This window comes from Capsicum annuum, chromosome 3 (genome assembly GCF_002878395.1).
Source record: "Capsicum annuum cultivar UCD-10X-F1 chromosome 3, UCD10Xv1.1, whole genome shotgun sequence".
Classification (NCBI taxonomy): Eukaryota; Viridiplantae; Streptophyta; class Magnoliopsida; order Solanales; family Solanaceae; genus Capsicum; species Capsicum annuum.
The window spans coordinates 184,601,008-184,621,450 of NC_061113.1; the positions used below are offsets into that span (position 1 = coordinate 184,601,008).

Consider the following 20,443-nt stretch of genomic DNA (forward strand, 5'->3'; position numbering starts at 1 on the left):
ATCGAAAAGTTGTATTTTTTTCCAAAATTGATTAAAAAAAAGTTGATAAAAAGATTAAAAAAAAAATAATGAAATTGGTGAAGAAGTTGCAATAATGGAGATGAAAGTTGTCTCAATTAATGACAATTTGAGAGAAATTTTAAGGAATGAATTTTTTGAAAAAAAAAAAAGGGTTGCATACATTAATTGTGGAGTAAAAGTAGGATGAGATTTTTGTTCATATGTATCAAGAATAAAATATTAAATCTAGAATTTTAAGTAATTATTTAAAAAGTAAAAAAATTTGGATAATAAAGTCTCTTAGGTTTGTGGTTTTGTATAATTTTTCCAAAAAATAAAGTTGCCCACTTTGGAGGCCATGCCATGTAATTTCCTCGAATATACATGATTTTTTTTTAGGATTTTGGGGGGAGGCCCAAAATGAGTCGACCCGATAGAATTAAATTAGTTAAAAAGCAAGAAACAGGAACCCTTCAATTCAAAATTAGAAAAGGTATCCGTTTTCCCGCCTCAACGACGCTCCCCCCAAATGGACTGATAATTTATCATTCCACATCTTCAAATTTCAAACAAATAAAAAACTTCATCTTCAGAAAAAAAAACCAAAAACACTAGGGTTTTGATCTCCAAATCCCTCTTCAATTTTTCTATTTTCATTTCTAGGGTTTTCATTTTCTCTCTGGGAAAGTTCACTAGCTCTCAGTGACCACAATGCATATCAAAGAAATTTGTTTGGAAGGTTTCAAGTCGTATGCAACACGAACCGTCGTCTCGGGTTTCGATCCCTTCTTCAATGCCATAACCGGTTTGAACGGGTCCGGGAAATCCAACATTTTGGATTCGATTTGCTTTGTTTTAGGGATTACCAATTTGCAGCAGGTTAGGGCTTCTAATCTGCAGGAGTTAGTGTACAAGCAAGGCCAAGCTGGAATTACTAAAGCTACGGTGTCCGTTGTGTTTGATAATTCGGACCGTAGTCGAAGTCCTTTGGGATATGAAGACTGTTCCGAGATCACTGTCACCCGTCAGGTGTGGCTTCTGTTTTCTTTTAATGTGCTTGGGAAAATGTGTGTAATTAGCTAAAGAAGTTCAATTTTGTGAAAAATCTTAGTTTTGGAAGTTGAACTCAATGTTTGAATTTGCAGTCTCTTTAGATTGTACAAATTTGGATGTGGTTAAAATTTTTGCCTTTAGGTGTGGTCTAGTGGTCAATGAAGTGGATGAGAACCGTGAGGTCTAAGGTTCGAGCCACAAGCAGAGACAAAAACACTCGGTGATTTCTTTCCATTTATCCTGGCCTTGGTGGGAGATGACAGGGATCTCGTGAAATTAGTCGAGGTGCTCACAAGCTGTCGATACACCATGGTAAAAAGATGTTTGCCTTTAGAATGTCACTGAGTAGGTATACATGGCTGAATACGCATACAACTATTGAAAGAGTCCCCTGACATACCAGTCAGAAAAAAACAGTTTTTCAATTGGTGAAAACCAAGGATTGAGCTTGTATTTTGATTGGCAAAAGAATTTTGCTACTGCCTTTTATTATTTGCTCTTGTTTAGTGACTTTTCAAATAATTTAAATGTGGCCAACTTGATTACATGACTGATGTGGGGTTGTTTACAGGATATTATGGCTCCTATTATTCACCTTGTCATATGAACCACCCGTTCTGCTCCCATTTTTTCTTTCTTATTAGGCTTAACCATGGTTATAGGTGGAAAAAGAAATCGTACAATGAGTTTATACTATATTATATTATATATGTCAGCTGAGGTTCTTTCAGAAACAAACTCTCCACCTCTAGGTCTACTGTCACTCTAACCTCCCCAGATCCCACTATGTGGGGTTTTACTGGGTATGTTGTTGTTGTCGTATCTGTCAGTAGGTTTATGTTAAATAGAAGATAGGAAGATCCAACTTGGAATTGATTGGTTAGATTGGAACTTAAGGAAAAGTTAAGGATCTTGCTTTTCCCCTTTCCTTTTAATTCCTAATCCATTTTAAACCAACAGCTGTTTTGTCATAACTAATGCAGTCAAAGACTAAAATGCTTCTTCTACTTATCCTTTGTAAATATCTGTTTTTATTTTTTAGCGTATTATGTAAATCATTAAATGATCATATACGTGCAGATTGTGGTTGGTGGAAGGAACAAATATTTGATCAACGGGCACCTTGCGCAGCCAAGTCGGGTTCAGAATCTGTTTCACTCTGTGCAGCTAAATGTAAACAATCCACACTTTCTTATTATGCAAGGGCGCATTACAAAAGTCTTGAACATGAAACCTCCTGAAATCTTGTCTATGCTTGAAGAAGCTGCTGGTACAAGAATGTACGAGACAAAGAAAGAAGCTGCCCTGAAAACTCTTGAAAAGAAACAAAGTAAAGTTGATGAGATTGACAAGCTCTTAGATCAGGAAATTCTTCCTGCTTTGGAGAAGTTGAGGAAAGAGAGGATGCAGTATATGCAATGGGCGAACGGAAATGCAGAACTGGACAGACTTAAACGGTTTTGCATTGCCTATGAGTATGTTCAAGCTGAAAAAGTTATGGCTGATGCGGTACAAGGTTTAGAAGGTATGCAGTCTAAGATCACTGAAATTGATAGTAATGTGGGAAAGATGCACGAAGAAATACAGGAAATGGAAAAGAGAGCATCAGAATTGCAAGCTGAGAAAGACGCAAACATGGGTGGGGAGATAAAGCTTTTGACTGAAAAGGCTGATGCTCTTTCATGTGATCTGGTGAAGGAAACATCTGTCTTAAAAAATCGAGAGGATATTCTAAAGACTGAGAAAAAAAATTGTGTGAAGGTCAGAACATATTTCCAGCCTTGCCTATTTATAATTTTACCTTTTTCCCTCTCAGAGATTTCACTGTATGTTTCTGGTACATGTCAGTTCTTAAGCTCCATTATTGTTATGTCCCATGTATTTAAAAATGATGCACTGATGTTGCAGATTGTAAAAAATCTTGACGAATTGAAGCAATCAGCTGAAGAAAAGGCTGCTGCTGTAAGAAAGGCCGAAGAAGGAGCATCAGACCTCAAGAAAAGAGCTGAGGAGCTTTCTATGAGTCTTGAATCACATGAAAAGGAGTACCAGGTGAGCGTACACGATTTTTTTTTATGGGGATCACTGTGTAATGCCTATCACATCCTATCATATCTCTATTAGATGATCACAATTCTCTTGTAGGGTGTGTTGGCTGGTAAGAGTAGTGGGAATGAGGAGAAATGTCTTGAAGAACAACTAGCTGATGCAAAAGTAGAAGTTGGAAATGCTGAAACAGAACTGAAACAGTTGCAAACAAAAATAAACCATTGTGAAAAAGAGCTAAAAGGGAAGAAAGCTCAGCTGTTGTCAAAGCGTGAAGAAGCTGCTGCAGTGGAAAATGAGCTTAACAATGGGAAGAAACAAGTTGAAAAACTTCAGAAAGCTTTGGAATCTCTTTCATACAAAGAGGAGCAGATGGATTTATTACAAAGTGTACGTCTCTTTCGATGGCCTACTAAAATCTAAAATAATCATACAAAAAGTCACTTTTTGAATTTGTTTATGTTTTTCTTGTTGTTGATTAATGCTGTCTCTTAAATCAGGATCGTGCCATTGAAGTAGAGGCTATACAGAAGCTAAAAGATGAAATTCGTGTTCTTTCCTCTCGTCTTGCCAATATTGACTTCACATATAATAACCCAGTGAAGAATTTTAATAGATCAAAGGTGAAAGGCGTAGTTGCGAAACTCATTAAAGTGAAGGATAGTTCTGCAATGACTGCACTAGAGGTGTGTAGATTACATGTATTATGATATTTTTTGTTTAGTTCTCTGATGGTCTAATCCTGTAAGTCTTTACTATAGCTGATTATTATGTTGGTTGTGGCATTATATTATTAAATCTTCTGCAGGTAGCTGCTGGAGGGAAGTTGTTTAATATTGTGGTAGACACAGAAGATACAGGAAAACAACTTCTACAGAAAGGTGGTCTTAGGAAGAGAGTGACTATTATACCCTTAAACAAAATTCAAACTCATCCTGTTCCACCAAGACATCAAAATGCTGCTGCTAAACTGGCAAGTCACTGCAATTTTCATGATATGTAATGGCCATCAGTTGGTGCTTTTATTAAAACACGTGTGTATATTTTACAGGTTGGAAAGGGCAATGCTGAAGTGGCAATTTCTCTAGTTGGATATGATGAAGAGCTCAAAGTATGGCTCTGCTCTGCCAGTAACTCTTTGTTTCTGATGTTTGTAAATTTATAACACAAAATTCTGAGTATGGTACCAAGTCTGTGATATCTCATTATCAATTTGGTTCTGTGATTTCTGACTTGGAAAATTTGGATTCATCTGTTTTGTGCCTAATTTTCAGTGCTTGTCAATTACAGAGTGCGATGGAGTATGTATTTGGTTCAACATTTGTTTGCAAAACTATTGATGCGGCACGAGAGGTAAGCCGTGAAATGCAATATTTGCAATATTATAATTTAATATTATTGTATTTTTCATTGTCCTTGTGTTTCCATCTGGTTAACAAGCATACAGGACTGCAGAAATTATGTTCTTCGACTAAAGAAAGACTACTGAAACTTCGTGTCTGTTGGAAGTTAAGAGAATTGATGATATTACATGTCTTGATTTAATGAATTAAGCAGGAAAATATAGAGAATACTTCATAATATCCTTCAGAATACCGTAGGAACTCAATATTTAGTGTGTTGAATCTAATTGCCTTGTTAGCAGTAGAGAATTGCTGCTTCCTGTTAATGTTGTAAAGGTCTGCTTGAGGTGCATGCTAGCCCTGACGCTTGGTGCTACACAAGTTGGACACATTTCTCATTAGATAGTGTTTTAATGCAGACACAGTGCACACTTAAATGCCTATTGATTCTTTCTTAACTAAGAAAATATATTTGGAAAGAAGAATGTGTTAGCGACGAGAATAAGGTAGTAGAAGTTAAATATAAGAAAGATAGTCCATAATCGGAATCAGAAACTTGAAATTTTTATTGCATCTGATTCTGATTTTAGAAATTTAAGACATGGCCAAATACACGTGCGCCCCCCCTGAATTGGTCTGTTTTTTCATTTAGACCAAGAACCGTTTGAAATGCCATCAACAGCTCACAACTAAAGACTGGTAGTTTTTTAGAACAGCACGATGTGCTGTATGTGTAATCATGACTCGGAAATTTCAAATCCTCTTATGAGTGAACTCCCAAATTTCATTTATCCAGAACAAGAAGCGTCAAGTGCAAATTCTGTCAATAATATATTGGCTCATGATGATAAAGTGCTGGAAAACATGAAAAACAGAGGTGACGATATGATGGAATAGTGAATTTGTTCTTCACACGAGAGAAATGAAAAGAACGATCATCACCTAATCTAATGATTGAAAAAGTATATTATTTTACTAATTATGCGACTAGTAACTACAAAGAAGAGGAGATTTATTTATTTTTCTTCTTTCCCATCTCCCTATTTTATCCATGATTTTCACAGCAGAAATAACAACATACCCAGTGTGACCAACACAAAAATCGAAAAGAAAAAAAAATGAATTTTAAGTTTAATTTCTTGAAGTTGTGTATATGATAATCTTCATATCTTTCTTTTTTGTCCTTAAGCATATTCTAGTCACACCCTGCTCATGTGAAACCAAGTTTTCAGGAAATTTTGTAGAAGAAATATATTTTGTAGTGTTCCTCCTTTTTGGCATACCTCTTGTATACAACCAAGTTTGGCCTTGTTATTATTAATGAAATATTTTACTTGATCATTTTTTAATCTAAGGTGCTCGTATGTGAAAAGTTGATGGTTGGTTTGGGGAGAGGCTAAAAAGCACCAGTTCAACAAACACAGAGGAGTATGAGTACTCCATGTTAAAGAATAAGGATTAACTTGAGTCTTAGCCCAAATGTGGACTATTTTAGGCCCTTTTATCTATAAATTACTTTATTAGCTTTATGCAATGAGTTGCGAAACTTGTCTTGTCCACCTTCTTGTTGGTAATCCCTGCTATTTGATTTGTATTTTATGAAAATGAATTATAGGTCGCTTTTAGTCGGGAAGTTGGAATACCCAGCGTGACACTTGAAGGTGATATTTTTCAGCCCAGTGGACTTTTAACTGGCGGTAGTCGAAGGTATCTGCTGCTTCATATGGTCTTTTGGAATATCTCTAGTGTTTTGAGTACTGTAGTACTACACATTTCATGATGACATGTGAAATTTCAAAGCTATAATATCTTTTTCCAGGGGCGGCGGTGATTTATTGAGACAACTTCATGCTTTGGCAGAGGCAGAATCAAAACTTTCATCTCATCAAAAGTGTCTCTCCGAAATCGATGCCAAGGTTGGTAATCTAAATTTTTCCAATCACGTGCACACCTGGAAATAGTCATACATACTTTTGGGCTGGGGAAAAGGATAAGTCATAATTTAGGTGAATTTTAAGGATATGATGTTGGGTAGCCGTGTAGGTTATTAGTTTCTATTAATAAAATGAACCTCGGTCCTAGTTCAACTCCAAAAGCTAGTTCATAAACTGAGGGTTGCCTAAAACCATACAAGGAGACAATAGTCCATTCATCAACCAATGTGGACTTCTTAACACACTTTCGACTCCTTTGGCTTATTTAACGTGGACAATATAATATGAGAGCCCAACATCGGGTAAACCAAGAAAGGACAGAGCGAGTGAGTTCACTTCAACATCATGTTAAGAAATTGACTTTGGATCTAACGCAACTCCGAGAGCTAGCTCATGAGATGAGGGATCACTGAAGACCATATAATGAGACTGTCCAATTCCTCAACCAATTTGAATCACATAACAATTTTTGACTTTTTGTCTACATTTGTAACATGCATTTTCCTTTCACATGAATCCGTAAGATGTGCTAGGGTCAATGAATCTCGATGCATGGATATATTACTAATTTTACGGCTTAATCATTTCAAACAAGAGAATGTTCTAAGGTATGTTCAAAGTGATCTTGGGATAATCTTGCTTCATTGTTAGTCAATGACCATTTTTTTTCATTAGCTATTTCTTCACCCCCCTTAATAAAGACCTAGATGGACGGTATGTGATAAAGTAAGTTCCGATTATTGTATCATGTAAAACAATTTTTTCAGTGATCAGTCCGGCAGTGCAAAGTTGAATTTTGGATACAAACTTGAGCTCTATCATCTAACCTTTGGTCTTTTTTTTTCCAGATTAATCAGCTCATTCCTCTTCAAAGAAAATTCAAAGACCTTAAGGCTCACTTGGAACTTGCATCATATGATCTGTCATTGTCCCAGAGCAGGGCCGAACAAAATGAGCATCACAAGGTTGTCCACCTTATTCTATTCAGTAACATTTTTAATGGCATTTTGTTACTTCATGTATGACCTTCTCTATTTCCCCTTCAAAGATAATTGTATTAAGCTTGTGACATCTCTTACAATTGTTATTTTGCCCGTAGCTTGGTGAACTTGTAAAAAAGTTAGAGCAGGAGCTTGGAGAAGCAAAATCAGGCATTGAAGAGAAAAAACTTGTCAATGAAAGCTGTTTGGCTAAAGTGTCATATCTTGAAAAGTCAATTCATGAACATGCTGGCAACAGGGAAAGCAGACTGAAAGATCTAGAGAAAAAGGTTAAGACTATAAAAAGTCAGATGCAGTCTGCACTGAAGGACCTAAAGGTAGGTTTTTCATGTTTCCAGTACGTGTGAAAGTGATATACACTACGAGCACATTGCTAGAATGATTTCTCTCATGAATGTCCATAGTAAAACAATATCATCACTTCTTGGTTTGCCTTATCCTCTTAGTAGTCTTAGTGGCTGTTTGACCATCAATGTTTTTTACTTTTTTTTCTGGAGTTGATTTGCGGAAACCATGTTCGGCCATAAAATTTCAGAAAAGCACATCTGAAAAACACCAATGAAGTGGGTTGAGAATTAGTAGAGGCAAAAAAAATACTAGGTAATTCTTCCTATCTGTCTTAGCCTTGGTGGACAGAGTTACCTGGTATCTGTTGCTGGTGGGAGGTGGCACGTATCTCGTAGATTTAGTTGAGGTGCGCAAAAGCTGGCTAAGACACCACAGTTATAAAAAAGAACACCAAAAGTTGTTTTCACTTTTTTCGCTCCAAATTATTACAACAACAACAACAACAACAAACCCAGTATATTCCCACATAGTGGGGTTTGGGAAGGGTAGAGTGTACGCAGTCCATACCACTATGTCTAAAGAGGTAGAGAGGCTGTTTCCGATAAACCCCCGGCTCAAGATAAAATGCCGTATACACAAGCATCAAAAGCATAGAACACGATAAAATAACATAGGTACGATATCCACAAAAATATGTACATTGCCAAACAAAGGACACCAAAGTCCACCTAATTACTGACTACGACTCATCCACACCCTTAGCCCTCTATCCTAATGCTTTTCCTCCTTATCTTCCTATCCGGGGTTATTTCCTCAGTCAGCTGTAACTGCTTTATGTCACGTTTAATCACTTCTCTCCAGTATTTCTTCGGCTTACCCCTACCCTATTTGAAATCTTCCGAGGCCAACCTCTCACACCTACGAACTGGGGCATCTGTGCCTCTCCTCATCACATGACCAAACCATCTCAACCCCATTTCTGCATTTTATCCTCCATTGACACCACTCCCATCTTCTCCCGAATAATTTCATTCCTAACCCTGTCAGCCCTTGTGAATCCACACATCCAACGCAACATCTTCATTTCCGCCACCTTCAACTTTTGGATATGAGAATTCTTAACCGGCCAACACTCCGCCCCATACAACATAGCAGGCTGTACTGCAACTCTATAGAATTTGCCTGTCAGCTTGGGAGGCACCTTCTTATCACATAAAATTCCCAAAGCGAGCCTCCATTTCATCCAACCTGTCCCAATACGGTGAGAGACATCCTCGTCTATCTCTCCATTTTCCTGAATCGTAGACCCAAGATACTTAAAACTATCCTTCCTGCAAACCGCCTAAGAATCCAACTTCACTATCACCTCCTCCTCTTGCCTCAAGTCACTAAATTTACACTCCAAGTACTCCGTCTTAGTCCTACTCAACCTGAAACCTTTAGACTCTAGGGTTTGTCTCCAAACCTCCAGCTTATCATTAACTCCTTGTCGCGACTCATCAATCAAAACTATATCATCCGCGAAAAGCATACACCTGGCACCTCGCCTTGTATATTCCGCGTCAACACATCCATCACCAAAGCGAATAAAAACGGACTAAGAGTTGATTCCTGGTGTAACCCTGTCAAGATCGGAAAATGCTCAGAATTTCCTTCCACTGTCCTTACCCGAGTCTTTGCTCCCTCACACATGTCCTTAATCGCTCTGATGTACGCCACCGGGACCCCCCTCGCCTCCAAGCATCTCCAAAGAACCTCCTTAGGGACCTTGTCATATGCCTTTTCCAAGTCAATAAACACCATGTGGAGATCCCTCTTCCTCTCTCTATATATGATTAAACACACCAATTTCCAAACACCTTTTTCTCACGTTGAAAACAACAACTACTTTCTTCAAATTTCATGATTTTCATGGCCAAAGGGGCCCCTTAAATTACGTGAAAAATAATAGAAAAGTACTAGAAAGCTAATGATTGGAAAGTTGTTGTCCTCAAATTCAAGTTACCAACCTCTCAGCATCCCAATCTTTGCTTTGTCACTATGTTGCTATTTTATGATGATTGACTGGTTTATGATTTTTATTTTAAGCTTTGTATCACTTGTAGAATTAATTGTTCTTGTAGTGCTTTAGAATTCTCCAGCATCTTACAACAACGTGCCTCAAATCCAATCTAGTTGGAGTTGGCTATGTGAATCCTTTTTATTGGTGTTGCTCACCAGCTTCTTAGTGAGGAAATAATAGAAAGGTGAAAAGAAGATAATGAACACTAAATGTATTTCTGAAAATTTTGAGATGTCATTCTGAGTTGAAGTAGTGCACTGGGACAGTATATATCGTTCATGTAACCCCGAGGTATCTCCTGAATATGTTTCGCACTAGACTTATCTTCATTTTCAGGTAATCATCCTGAAGGCCTTTTGATTTGCCTATTGTAATTTGTTTTCTACATTATTGCGATGGTTTTCATCTAATTAGCAGAAGAAAAGGACAATGTCTATGTTTATTACTAATATGGGAATTTAGCCGAGTGGATGAGGCTCTACTAGGACTGATAATACTTTAATTTCACATTGTTAACACTTCTGTCGTACATAGTTTGGTTGCTACAAATCAAGATTTTCTGAATCTGTTATTCCCTAATGATATGATTGTTAACTCTTCAAGGGGCATGACAATGAAAGGGAGAGGCTTATAATGGAGATGGAAGCTGTCAAACAGGAACATGCATCTCTTGAGAATCAGTTAGTTTCTCTGAACAAACAGATTGATGATATTGCATCTGAAGTGGATTCCCAAAAGGCAAAGGTGATTTTTGCCGACAACCTACACATAACAGAAGAGTTACTTCGTTGCTAAACTAAAATGAGCATTAATATTTATTTGTTTCCTTGGTAACTTTCTCTTGCAGGTTGCTTCTTTGAAAGCTGATCATGGCCTGGCCCAGTCAGAACTTAACTCAGCTCGTTTGAAGATCAAGGAATGTGATTCTCAAATCTCAAGCATTCTCAAGGAGCAGCAGCGACTTCAGAATAAAATTAGCGAGACCAATCTTGAGAGGAAGAAAATGGAAAATGAGGTTTACTGCTGACTTATCCTTGTGTGCTTGTTCTTCTTCTTCTTGATGTCTTTATGGGAAACTAACTTCTCTCATCCTAACCTTTTCAAAGGTGAAGCGCATGGAGATGGACCAAAAAGATTGCTCCTTGAAAGTTGAGAAATTAATAGAAAAACATGCCTGGATTGCATCTGAGAAGCAACTCTTTGGAAGAAGTGGTACTGATTATGATTTTGGATCTCGTGATTCTCGTAATGCAAGGGAGACTTTTGAAAAGCTTCAAGCTGATCAATTAGGGTGAGAACCTTCTAGTTTATTTCAAAAATGTTTATGCAATGTTGCAGAACATTCTGTTTCTTCCCAAACAACAGCAGTTAGTGTGTGGACTTTGTCTAATCACACTGCTATGTTTATCTCTCCTTATACCTTTCCATTTTATGTTGAAGGCTTGAGAAAAGGGTGAATAAGAAGGTTATGTCGATGTTTGAAAAAGCTGAAGATGAGTACAATGACTTAATGTCAAAGAAGAACATTATTGAGGTGAGTATAATAGTATAACTATATATTTTTCCACTGTTACGTATTTATCTTATTTTGTGTTGTTGCAGAATGACAAATCAAAAATTAAAAAGGTGATTGAAGAGCTTGATGAGAAAAAGAAGGAAACACTTAAAGTTACTTGGGAAAAAGTTAACAGGTAACATATTTGTTCATTCTGTGATGACAACCTGTCATAAGATTTGCCAATTTGGCATATAGTTGTACTTGAATGGGAGAAGAATAAGCATTATTCTTCAGATTCTACAAAATCTCACTTCAATATTTCATGCCTCTCAGAGATTTTGGATCCATATTTTCTACTTTGTTACCTGGCACAATGGCAAAGTTAGAACCTCCCGAAGGAGGCAGCTTCTTAGATGGCTTGGAGGTTCGTGTTGCATTTGGATCAGTTTGGAAACAGTCATTATCTGAGCTCAGTGGTGGTCAGAGATCTCTACTTGCGCTCTCTCTCATTCTGGCATTGCTTCTTTTCAAGCCAGCCCCACTTTATATCCTGGACGAGGTACTGAAAATTTCTTTAAGTAATAAGCTCTGAAATTTACTCGATGGAGAAAGAGTATTTGATCATTAATACAGTTGATTACTCATACGAGGCTAAGTGGTATCAATGATAAGCTCCTGAAGTCTGTGCTGCAAGTTATTATTTTGACAGAGTGCATCATGTAGTTTTATGGCAGCAGCCAGTGGCTATTACGATACAATTAATAAAGAAATTTGTATCTGTATAGGAAAACATCTTTTGATGCTGTGATAGAAACATCTATTTGGAAAAAAACAACTGAAAGAACCAATGTGATGTTCATTCGTTTTCCTCTTGTATATTTTTAATTGAAGTAGCATAGAACAGAAGAAGCTAAGATAGACAAAGTTGATTCATAAGGCATGTCTTCTCATCCATTTGAGTCTATAGTTTGAGATAATACTCGATGTTTATGAAATTTGAAATTCAGTCCCTCTAGAACATCCAAAGTACTTTATAATGGTCTATAATAATAATATTCTGTCTAACTTCAAAAATTTCCAGTAGTTTAAATTCATCCTCTCTGAAATGGTTAGTGAGGATTCATATAACCGACCTTAACTTGTTTGGATTGAGACATAGTTGTTGCTACAGGAAAAAATATATTCTCTGTCAAACATTAAATGAATGACCTAAAATTTTTCTTCCATCACTACTGTTATTATACAAAAAGTTAAATTAGCATCTCCTCCTTTGTGTCGGCCAATTAGTGTCACATAAATGTAGGATGGAGGTAGTATTTAAGGCTAGAAGCTCTGGTAAAATGAAGTTTCCTTCAAAGTGCATCTACATGTACTATTCACTTGAAATTTTAAGAACTGCTGCATATAGGGATGGCAATGGGGCGGTGCGGGTGCGGTGCGGTGTGGGTTTTAAGCTATGCGGGGCGGTGCGTGTTTTAAGTTGTGCGGTGCGGGGCAGGTTAAAGTAAGTTTTTTTTTAAAAATGGTGCGGTACGGTGATGCGGGTTTAAATTAAAAAAAGCTAAAAATTAGTATTGTTCTCGTGAATATACCTAAAATTATCTGTATTCTTTACTTAAAAATTTATGATACTTAAAACGACATGTATAACACTACAAATAAATAATTTTATAGTAGCTTTTTTAACATCTCTATTCATTTTAATAAAAATATGATATTTGATCATTACTTGCACGTTATATTTTTTGACAATTTTTTAGTGAAAAGTGATATAATAGAATTAGTTATTATTTCCTAGTTGTAGATTTGAAAATATTATGATTTTCAATGGAGTTACGATTTTTTTTTTTAAAATAAAAACATGGGGCGGTGCGGTGTGGTTATGCGTAGGTATGAATGTGGGGCGGGTTTATGTGGGTTTAAAGATGATGCCATTAAATAGAAAGTATTCAAAGATTACATCCCAAAAATCTGCCTTTCCTATCCCTAAAATCAACTATTCTATCCATTTGAATCCTCTATTGTATCCCTCTTAATCTGCTATTCTATCTCTTTGATTACTACATCATATCTCTATAATTACACATATACAACAATATATAATTACATTAATGTATATAATATTCACTATTAATTCATGATCTTTGAGTTGTCCATCGTGCTAACAGTTTTCTCTATTGTTGCTCTTTATGTGTTTGGGTATTTCCAATGCAACCCAACATTGCTGATGATAAATGGTGCATATGAAATGCTTTTAACCAATTCTTACTTACCTTCCTACAAACTTTGTTAGTAATTTATATCTTTCACCTGTGTTGATTGGCAGGTTGATGCAGCTCTCGACTTAAGTCACACACAGAACATTGGAAGAATGATCAAGAGTCATTTTCCACATTCTCAGGTTCACTAGTTTATCATGATTGAATTTTGACAGCATTATGTGATCTCTTGAGCAATTCTCTTGGTCTGGATAGGAACAAATATAGTCATTGCGTACTTTCCAGAAAAAGTTAATTGCATTACAGTTCTTAATGCTTTTAATATGACTATCTAGTGGCTAACAATTGAAGAGTACTCCAGCGTAAATATTTGTCAGATGGAAAATGTTACTTGTTGTGTAGCTTTTGCTAACCTGCCTTTTTTTGATTAATGTTATTTTGGATTCTGCAGTTTATTGTTGTATCCTTGAAAGAGGGTATGTTTAACAATGCCAATGTTCTCTTCCGGACAAAATTTGTGGATGGAGTCTCAACAGTGCAGAGAACGGTTGCAGCTAAAAACAAATGATATCACAAGATGGTGAGACTGTAATTCTTCTTGCAGTAACTTCAATGTTGAATTTATATTCCTGTTCAAAGTTCTCTTTTTGATGTCTAAATGCTCCTATATGCTTTTGTCCTAAATGTTTCTGCGCTTTTTTTGCAGATACTTGGGGGCATATGTATATTCTGATCTCCCTCCAATGTGTAGAGTCTCATTCCTAATACATTATAATTATTTTGTTTGTTTGATTTACTCTCCCCAATAGGCTCCAAGAGCTGCACTTTAACCTTGTATAACACCTTGCTGTTTGTGCACAAGTAGCATCTAGGACTAATTTTGGCTTATTTCTGCATCATTTAAGTTTGAAGGTGGCCTTCTGTTTATGCGAGCACTTAGCTTTGTCAAAATATGTGCAGTACGCCCATAAATCCCCATTTCACTTGAGCATACCTGCCAGTGTTGTCAAATTACAGATACATGCTCCAGATCTTGGAGTTTATCTGCAGCATAATTAACCGTAGAAATTTATAGTCAACAGTAGTTAACCAGGTATATCTGCTTTGTTTTGGAGAAAATGCTTTTGTTTAATCTATGGATTCGTAATCCAATTACTGTTGCGAGGCATAAGATATTCACTTAATTGGAGAAATAATTTGCAGCGCCTTGTTGTGAGCAGTGGTGGGTGCAGCTACTCAAATGGGTTCATCCAAACTTATTATTTTCAATTGGGGAGCATAGATATATACGTGAAAACCCACTAAAATTTAAATAAGTGTTATATCTTGTTAAGAAAATGTTACGAGCCAATTTGGTTGCTGCAGACATCCCTGCAAGGAACCCTCTGAGCACTTGTCTTTTGAGTGTAAACTGGCATCTGTTGTATGGTAAACAAGTTCTCAGATTCTCAACCTGAGATTGATGTTGCAGTAGCGGTATACTAGAGGCATGACCAACTACATAGCCATTGAATTACAACATAGGCCACTAGACATATCAATAAATTTGGTGAGAGGAGTTTATCTTTTTGCCTTCGATAACACTGGTTGGAACTGGAAAAGGGGTATATAATAAGTGATACTGGAGCATGATGTGTTACGACACCTACCAAGATGAAAGACAAGTTCTATAGTAATTACTGAAGGACCTATAATGTTCTAATGGAGTGAATATTGGATCCTTAAAGTAATATCCTATTCAACGAATGCTCATATGCAAATATAAAGCAGGAAATTGCATGTCATAGAGTTTTAGGTATTTGACCTCAATAAGAAATGACTTTAAAAAATAACTTTTCTTGCTCTTGCTTTTTAAGTATAGTAAAAGTATTATTTTGCCTCTCTACACTTAAAATATATTTTTTAAACTTTACATACTTATTTGTCTTTTAAATTTTATTTTTTATTATTTTCACTTTTTTTTTTAATTTTATTATTAAATTTTTTATTATTTTCACTTTTTTATTTTTTTCTTTGATTTTATTATTCTATTTTTTATGATTCACTTTTTATTTTTTCCTTTAATTTTATTTTCATGTTTTAATTCATTTGTTTTAACCTTTATTCTTTTCTCTTTTTTCTCAAACATTATCTATTTCTTTTTTTGTTTCCTTTTTTAATTCATTGTCTTTAACCTTTATTTTTTCTTTATTTTTGTTTTTTATCAGTTCTCATTTTTTCCCTTCATTTTTCTCATACTTTATTTTTATTTTTTCTTCTCATTTTTTATTTTCTCAATTTTTTTAATTCTTCATTTTTTTCTTAATCTTCATTTTTTTCTTGCCTTTTTTTTTTTCTCACTTTTTTTCTTTCTATTTTGTTTGATCGTTTTTTTTTCCAGTTCTCTTTTTTTCCCTCATTTTCTCAAACTTAATTTTTATTTTTCCTTTCATTTTTTTTTTTCTCAATTTTTTTAATTTTTCACTTTTTTCTTGATCTTTATTTTTTTCTTTCTTTTTTTTTTCTCAATCTTTTTTTTTATTTCTCTATTTTTTTGATCGCTTTTTTCTTTTTTTTTTCAACTTCTATTATATTTTGCTAATAAATAAAAATTAGATAATCCACAAAGGTATTTTCATTTTTTGACATCAGAGCAAATTTAAGGGCATGAATTGTTGTTTCGAAGTTTTTTGAAATTTTTTGAGATAAGTCGTGTCTCTAAGGAGAGAGTTGTAGAATATCTCATAAATAAAGGCATAATGTGGTAGTGTCAACTCTTGTCTGTGGGGCATAGTTTATTATTTGAAAGTTCTTGAGTTAAGTCTTGCCTCTAAGGCAAGAGTTGTAGAACATTTCATAAATGAAGACATAACGTGGTAGTAGCAACTCTTGCCTGTGGGGCATAATTTGTAGTTTGAAAGTCTTTGAGCTAAGTCTTGCCTTTAAGGTAAGAGTTGTAGAACATCTCATAAATGAAGACATAACATGGTAGTGTCAACTCTTGCCTGTGGGGCATAATTTGTAGTTTGAAACTTGAAAGTCCTTGAGCTAAGTCTTGTCTTTAAGACAATAGTTGTAGAACATCTCATAAATGAAAACATAATGTGGTAGAGTCAACTTTTGCTCGTGGGGGCATAATTTATAGTTTGAAAGTCCTTGAGCTAATTAAGTCTTGCCTCTAAGGCAATAGCTGTAGAACATCTCATAAATAAAAATATAACGTGGTAGAATTAACTCTTGTCTGTGGGGCATAATTTATAGTTTGAAAGTCCTTGAGTCAAGTCTTGCCTCTAAGGCAAGAGTTGTAGAACAAATCAAAATACAATGTGGTAGTGTCGACTCTTGCCCATGAAACATAACTTATTGTTTGAAGGTCCTTGAGCTAAGTCTTGCCTCTAAGGCAATAGTTGTAGAACATCTCATAAATGAAAACAACACGTGGTCGAGTCAATTCTTGCCCGTGGGGTATAATTTATTGTTTGAAAGTCCTTGAGCTAAGTCTTTCCTCTAAGGTAAGAGTTATAAATCATCTCATAAATCAAAATACAATGTGGTAGTGTTGACTCTTGCCCATGAAACATAATTTGTTTGAAAGTCATAAGTCTTGCCTCTACAATGTAGTAGTGCAACTCTTTCCCATGAAACATAACTTATTGTTCGAAAGTCGTAAGTCTTGCCTTTATAATGTGAAAGTGTCAACTCTTGCTCATGAGATGTAACTTCAATGGAAGAAATCGAAGAAAAGAATAAAAATAATAAAAATTGCGGAAAAAGAAGAAAATGAAGAAAAATATTAAAAAACAAAAATCAAAGAAAATGTAGAAGTTGAGAGAGAATAGAAAAAAAATAAAGGTTGATAAAAATACAAAAAAGATTAAATAAAAATAAAGATCGAGAAAAATTTAAAAAGAAAAAAATCAAAGAAAAATCTATATATATTTTTTTTCAAATAAAAGTAGACGTTGAAAGGTGTAAAGAAAAAAAAGTAAGGGTTCAGAAAAACTAAAAAGAACAAAAAAAAACGAGGAAAGAAAAAATAAAAAATAAAAAATAAAAAATAAAAAATAAAAATTAAAAAAATGTAAAAGAAAAAAGAAAAAAAAAGAAGTTGAGAGAAAAAAAGTAAGGGTTGAGAAAATAAAAATAAAAAGAGAAGAAAAAATAAAAATCAAAGTAAAATTAAAAAGAGAAAAAAATAAAATTTGAAGGATATAAATATAGAGTTATTATCCATTATGAGGATCATTTATGTAATTTACTCCATTGATCAGGGACAATTTTGTTCAAAAGAATATTAGTTAATAGGTAAAGACTATTTTAAGAATTTTTTTTTATTTGGGGCTAAAATTTGAAAGCCACCTCAATTTGGGTCTATTTTTGAGATTCACCCAATATAAAGATGAATGTGAATCCATTCAAGATTAACAAGATTTAAAAAATAATCACGTACGACATATTGTTCAATTTGCACCTAGAGAATAAACAAAAATGTTGTCAAAGATGATTTGGTCATAAATAGTGGTATGAAAGAGTGTTATCTCAAAAGACCCCTCTTTAAAAATCCAAGCATACATAAAGGAAAATAGGGAACAACAGGAAAAAGTTTGGCTAAACCCATCGACAGGCCCTCAAACTTGTTTAAAAAAATCACACCTTTCAACTAAGGCCTGTACCTTTCAGGCCCTTACTCTCCCCCCCTCCCCCCCTCCTCCTGAATTTTGATCCAATTAAACATTTTTTTCCTACATGGCACATTGCGTGCTGTGTAATCGCGGGAGACGCGGGAGGATCAAAAAAGCAGTCTATGTGGCAAAAGTTAATGTTAAATAACGTTACTTTTGCCATCCCCTTCACTTTCCCTCTTTTTAACGTAATTTCCTCTTCTTTTTCTTTCATTCTCTCCTCTATAGTTCAATTCTCTCTCAATTTCTCTCATCTCACTATCAAATTTATCTCATGATTTCTCTTAAATCATTTTTTCTCTCATTTTCGATGAGAATGTCGAAAAATTTCGTTAATGTTAGGTTCCCGATTTGTGTTATAGTTTCGAATTTTCTTTAAGAACTTCAAGGACTCCATCAAATTCGGATCGTAGATTTTTTGAATGTAAATTTCCGAAGGTTTGTATTATTTATACAGATTTTAATTTTATTTTTTTGATAATTTTTTAATTATTCTATTGTTTTTGCATTTTAGGAAAATGGTGGATGTGGATACTTTAGATGGATTGATCCAAAACCTTCAATTTCTGTGCATTAATATCCTGAGGTAGAATCGAGCTTAATGATTAGGTGCAAAGATGATGAAAATTCGTGTGATCGATTAAAGCGAAAGCTCAAATACGTTGAACAAGAGAGGGACACTTTGTGTGAGAAATTGAAAGATAGGGAAGAGAAGTTGATTGCATTGAGGCAAAAACTCAAAAAAGTTTAACTTGAAAGGGAATGTGCTAAGCTTAAATTGAATAGACTTGTTCTGCTTCTTCTCATTGTTCTTACTGTAAAGTGGTTCTTTCATATGGTGTAAGGTAGTAGTTAAGTTTGCTATTGAATAGGCAATTGGATATTGTAATGGTTAGTTTGTAATGAATTTGTAATGGTTAGTTTGTTGTAGTTGTTTGGTTAGTTTAGTTTGTAATGGTTAGTTTGTAGTAGTTGTTTGGTTAGTTTATATCATTTTGACATGTTGAATGTGAATGAATTGACATGTTTTGTATGACAATAACATTGTCAATTACTTTGTGTCTAGTTGTGCAGCTTCTGAAGGTACAACCAAATAACCTATTTGTAACTACTGAAGGTATTGACAAAAATGAACTAAAATATTAGAAGTAGCACATTATATTAAAATTGCTCAAGATTGAGCTAAAAAGTGCAAGCAGCAGCATATCATATTAAAACATCTCAAAGTTGAGCTAAAAACTGCATACATCAGTAAACAAAGTGTTCAAAAAAAGCTCAACATTGAGCATAATAGTTCTACTGCAGCATACACCAAAGTCATTAACAGCTGCCTAAGAAAAAGTTGTTCAAAAAATAGTTACACAATTTGTTCAAAGTCATTAGCCCTCATCACAATACAAATCATTTCTAAATGAACTACTTCTTAGAAGATCCAACTGATGAAAAAGACTTGGCTGCATCCACTTTGTTTCTCTTATTTGCTTTCATTTGTTGCAATTGTGTGCGGGTGACCACATCTTTTTCATTCCAATTTAGGCCACGAGGTTTAAAACCAATATCTATATTGGTTGGTGAAACATTCTTTAAATTTGTACCTCCATAAAGAACCCTCTCAATTATGTGCTGGTGACTGCATCTATTACTGCTCCCCATCCCATTCTAACATACAAACAGAAATATGAAAAGTTAAGAAATATGTTAACTTTACAAACTATTATGAAATTTATTTAAGGCTTACCATTTTGGCACACATAGTCTTGTTATGGCCAACTTGCTTGCACCTTGAACAGGTAATCTTGATACCTTTTTTTGAGAGTTTGCCCCACTTTTTTGGATCATCATTCTCCTTTCTATTCTTTCCAGGTCTGCCTGGCATCTTTCTTGGTATTGGAGGCTCAATTGATGGGTTTGTGATTTTTGGTCACATTCTCATATTGGTAATTAGTTGAATGAAATGGCTATAAGACTTAAGAAAAGTTTCTTTCCTATACCAGTGCTCTACATGCTGATCAGGATCTTCATTTAAATTATAATAAGCACAAATAACATGAGGACAAGGAACACCTCTTAACATCCATAACCTACAATCACAATACTTCTTGTCCAAGTGAACAATAAATGTGTAACCCCTATCCCTAATTTCAAAACCATTAACTCCATTCCATAGTACTCTACACCTATTTGAATATTCCTTGTTATCTTTTAAAATAGTTCTTGCCATAGGTGTAATGTCTGAAATCCATGTTTTTGCAAATCTGATCATATCTACATGTCTATTCATCATTTTATGCCTGATATCCTCTGACATTGTGATTATGAACTTATGTCTAGCACTTAA

The 20,443-nt window shown here is 34.9% G+C and overlaps 1 protein-coding gene across 2 annotated transcripts; it reads left to right on the forward strand.

Annotated features, from left to right (window-relative positions):
- Positions 1-480: 480 nt before the first annotated feature.
- On the forward strand, positions 481-14,376 carry LOC107863516 (structural maintenance of chromosomes protein 2-1). 2 transcript variants are annotated; one of them, XM_016709456.2, is made up of 21 exons: positions 481-1,029; positions 2,134-2,814; positions 2,962-3,105; positions 3,199-3,489; positions 3,600-3,785; positions 3,908-4,072; positions 4,151-4,210; positions 4,390-4,452; positions 6,058-6,149; positions 6,262-6,358; positions 7,225-7,341; positions 7,476-7,694; positions 10,331-10,471; positions 10,575-10,742; positions 10,834-11,018; positions 11,168-11,261; positions 11,330-11,418; positions 11,559-11,784; positions 13,552-13,626; positions 13,896-14,024; positions 14,151-14,376. In XM_016709456.2, exons 1-20 carry the CDS (start codon positions 712-714, stop codon positions 14,010-14,012), a joined length of 3,528 nt encoding a protein of 1,175 aa, XP_016564942.1. In that variant the 5' UTR covers positions 481-711; the 3' UTR covers positions 14,013-14,024; positions 14,151-14,376. The 2 variants fall into 2 exon arrangements, with proteins under 2 accessions (XP_016564942.1, XP_047264461.1); XM_047408505.1 differs by lacking the exon at positions 481-1,029 and adding an exon at positions 1,224-1,365.
- Positions 14,377-20,443: the final 6,067 nt, after the last annotated feature.

What these genes read in the sequence shown, in the direction of transcription:
- LOC107863516 (XM_016709456.2), top strand. Translation starts at nt 712, where the DNA reads ATGCATATCAAAGAAATTTGTTTGGAAGGTTTCAAGTCGTATGCAACA. An exon ending in AAAATGCTGCTGCTAAACTG is followed by an intron (nt 4,073 to 4,150) that starts GCAAGTCACTGC and finishes TATATTTTACAG; the next exon opens with GTTGGAAAGGGCAATGCTGA. An exon ending in ACTTGGGAAAAAGTTAACAG is followed by an intron (nt 11,419 to 11,558) that starts GTAACATATTTG and finishes CATGCCTCTCAG; the next exon opens with AGATTTTGGATCCATATTTT.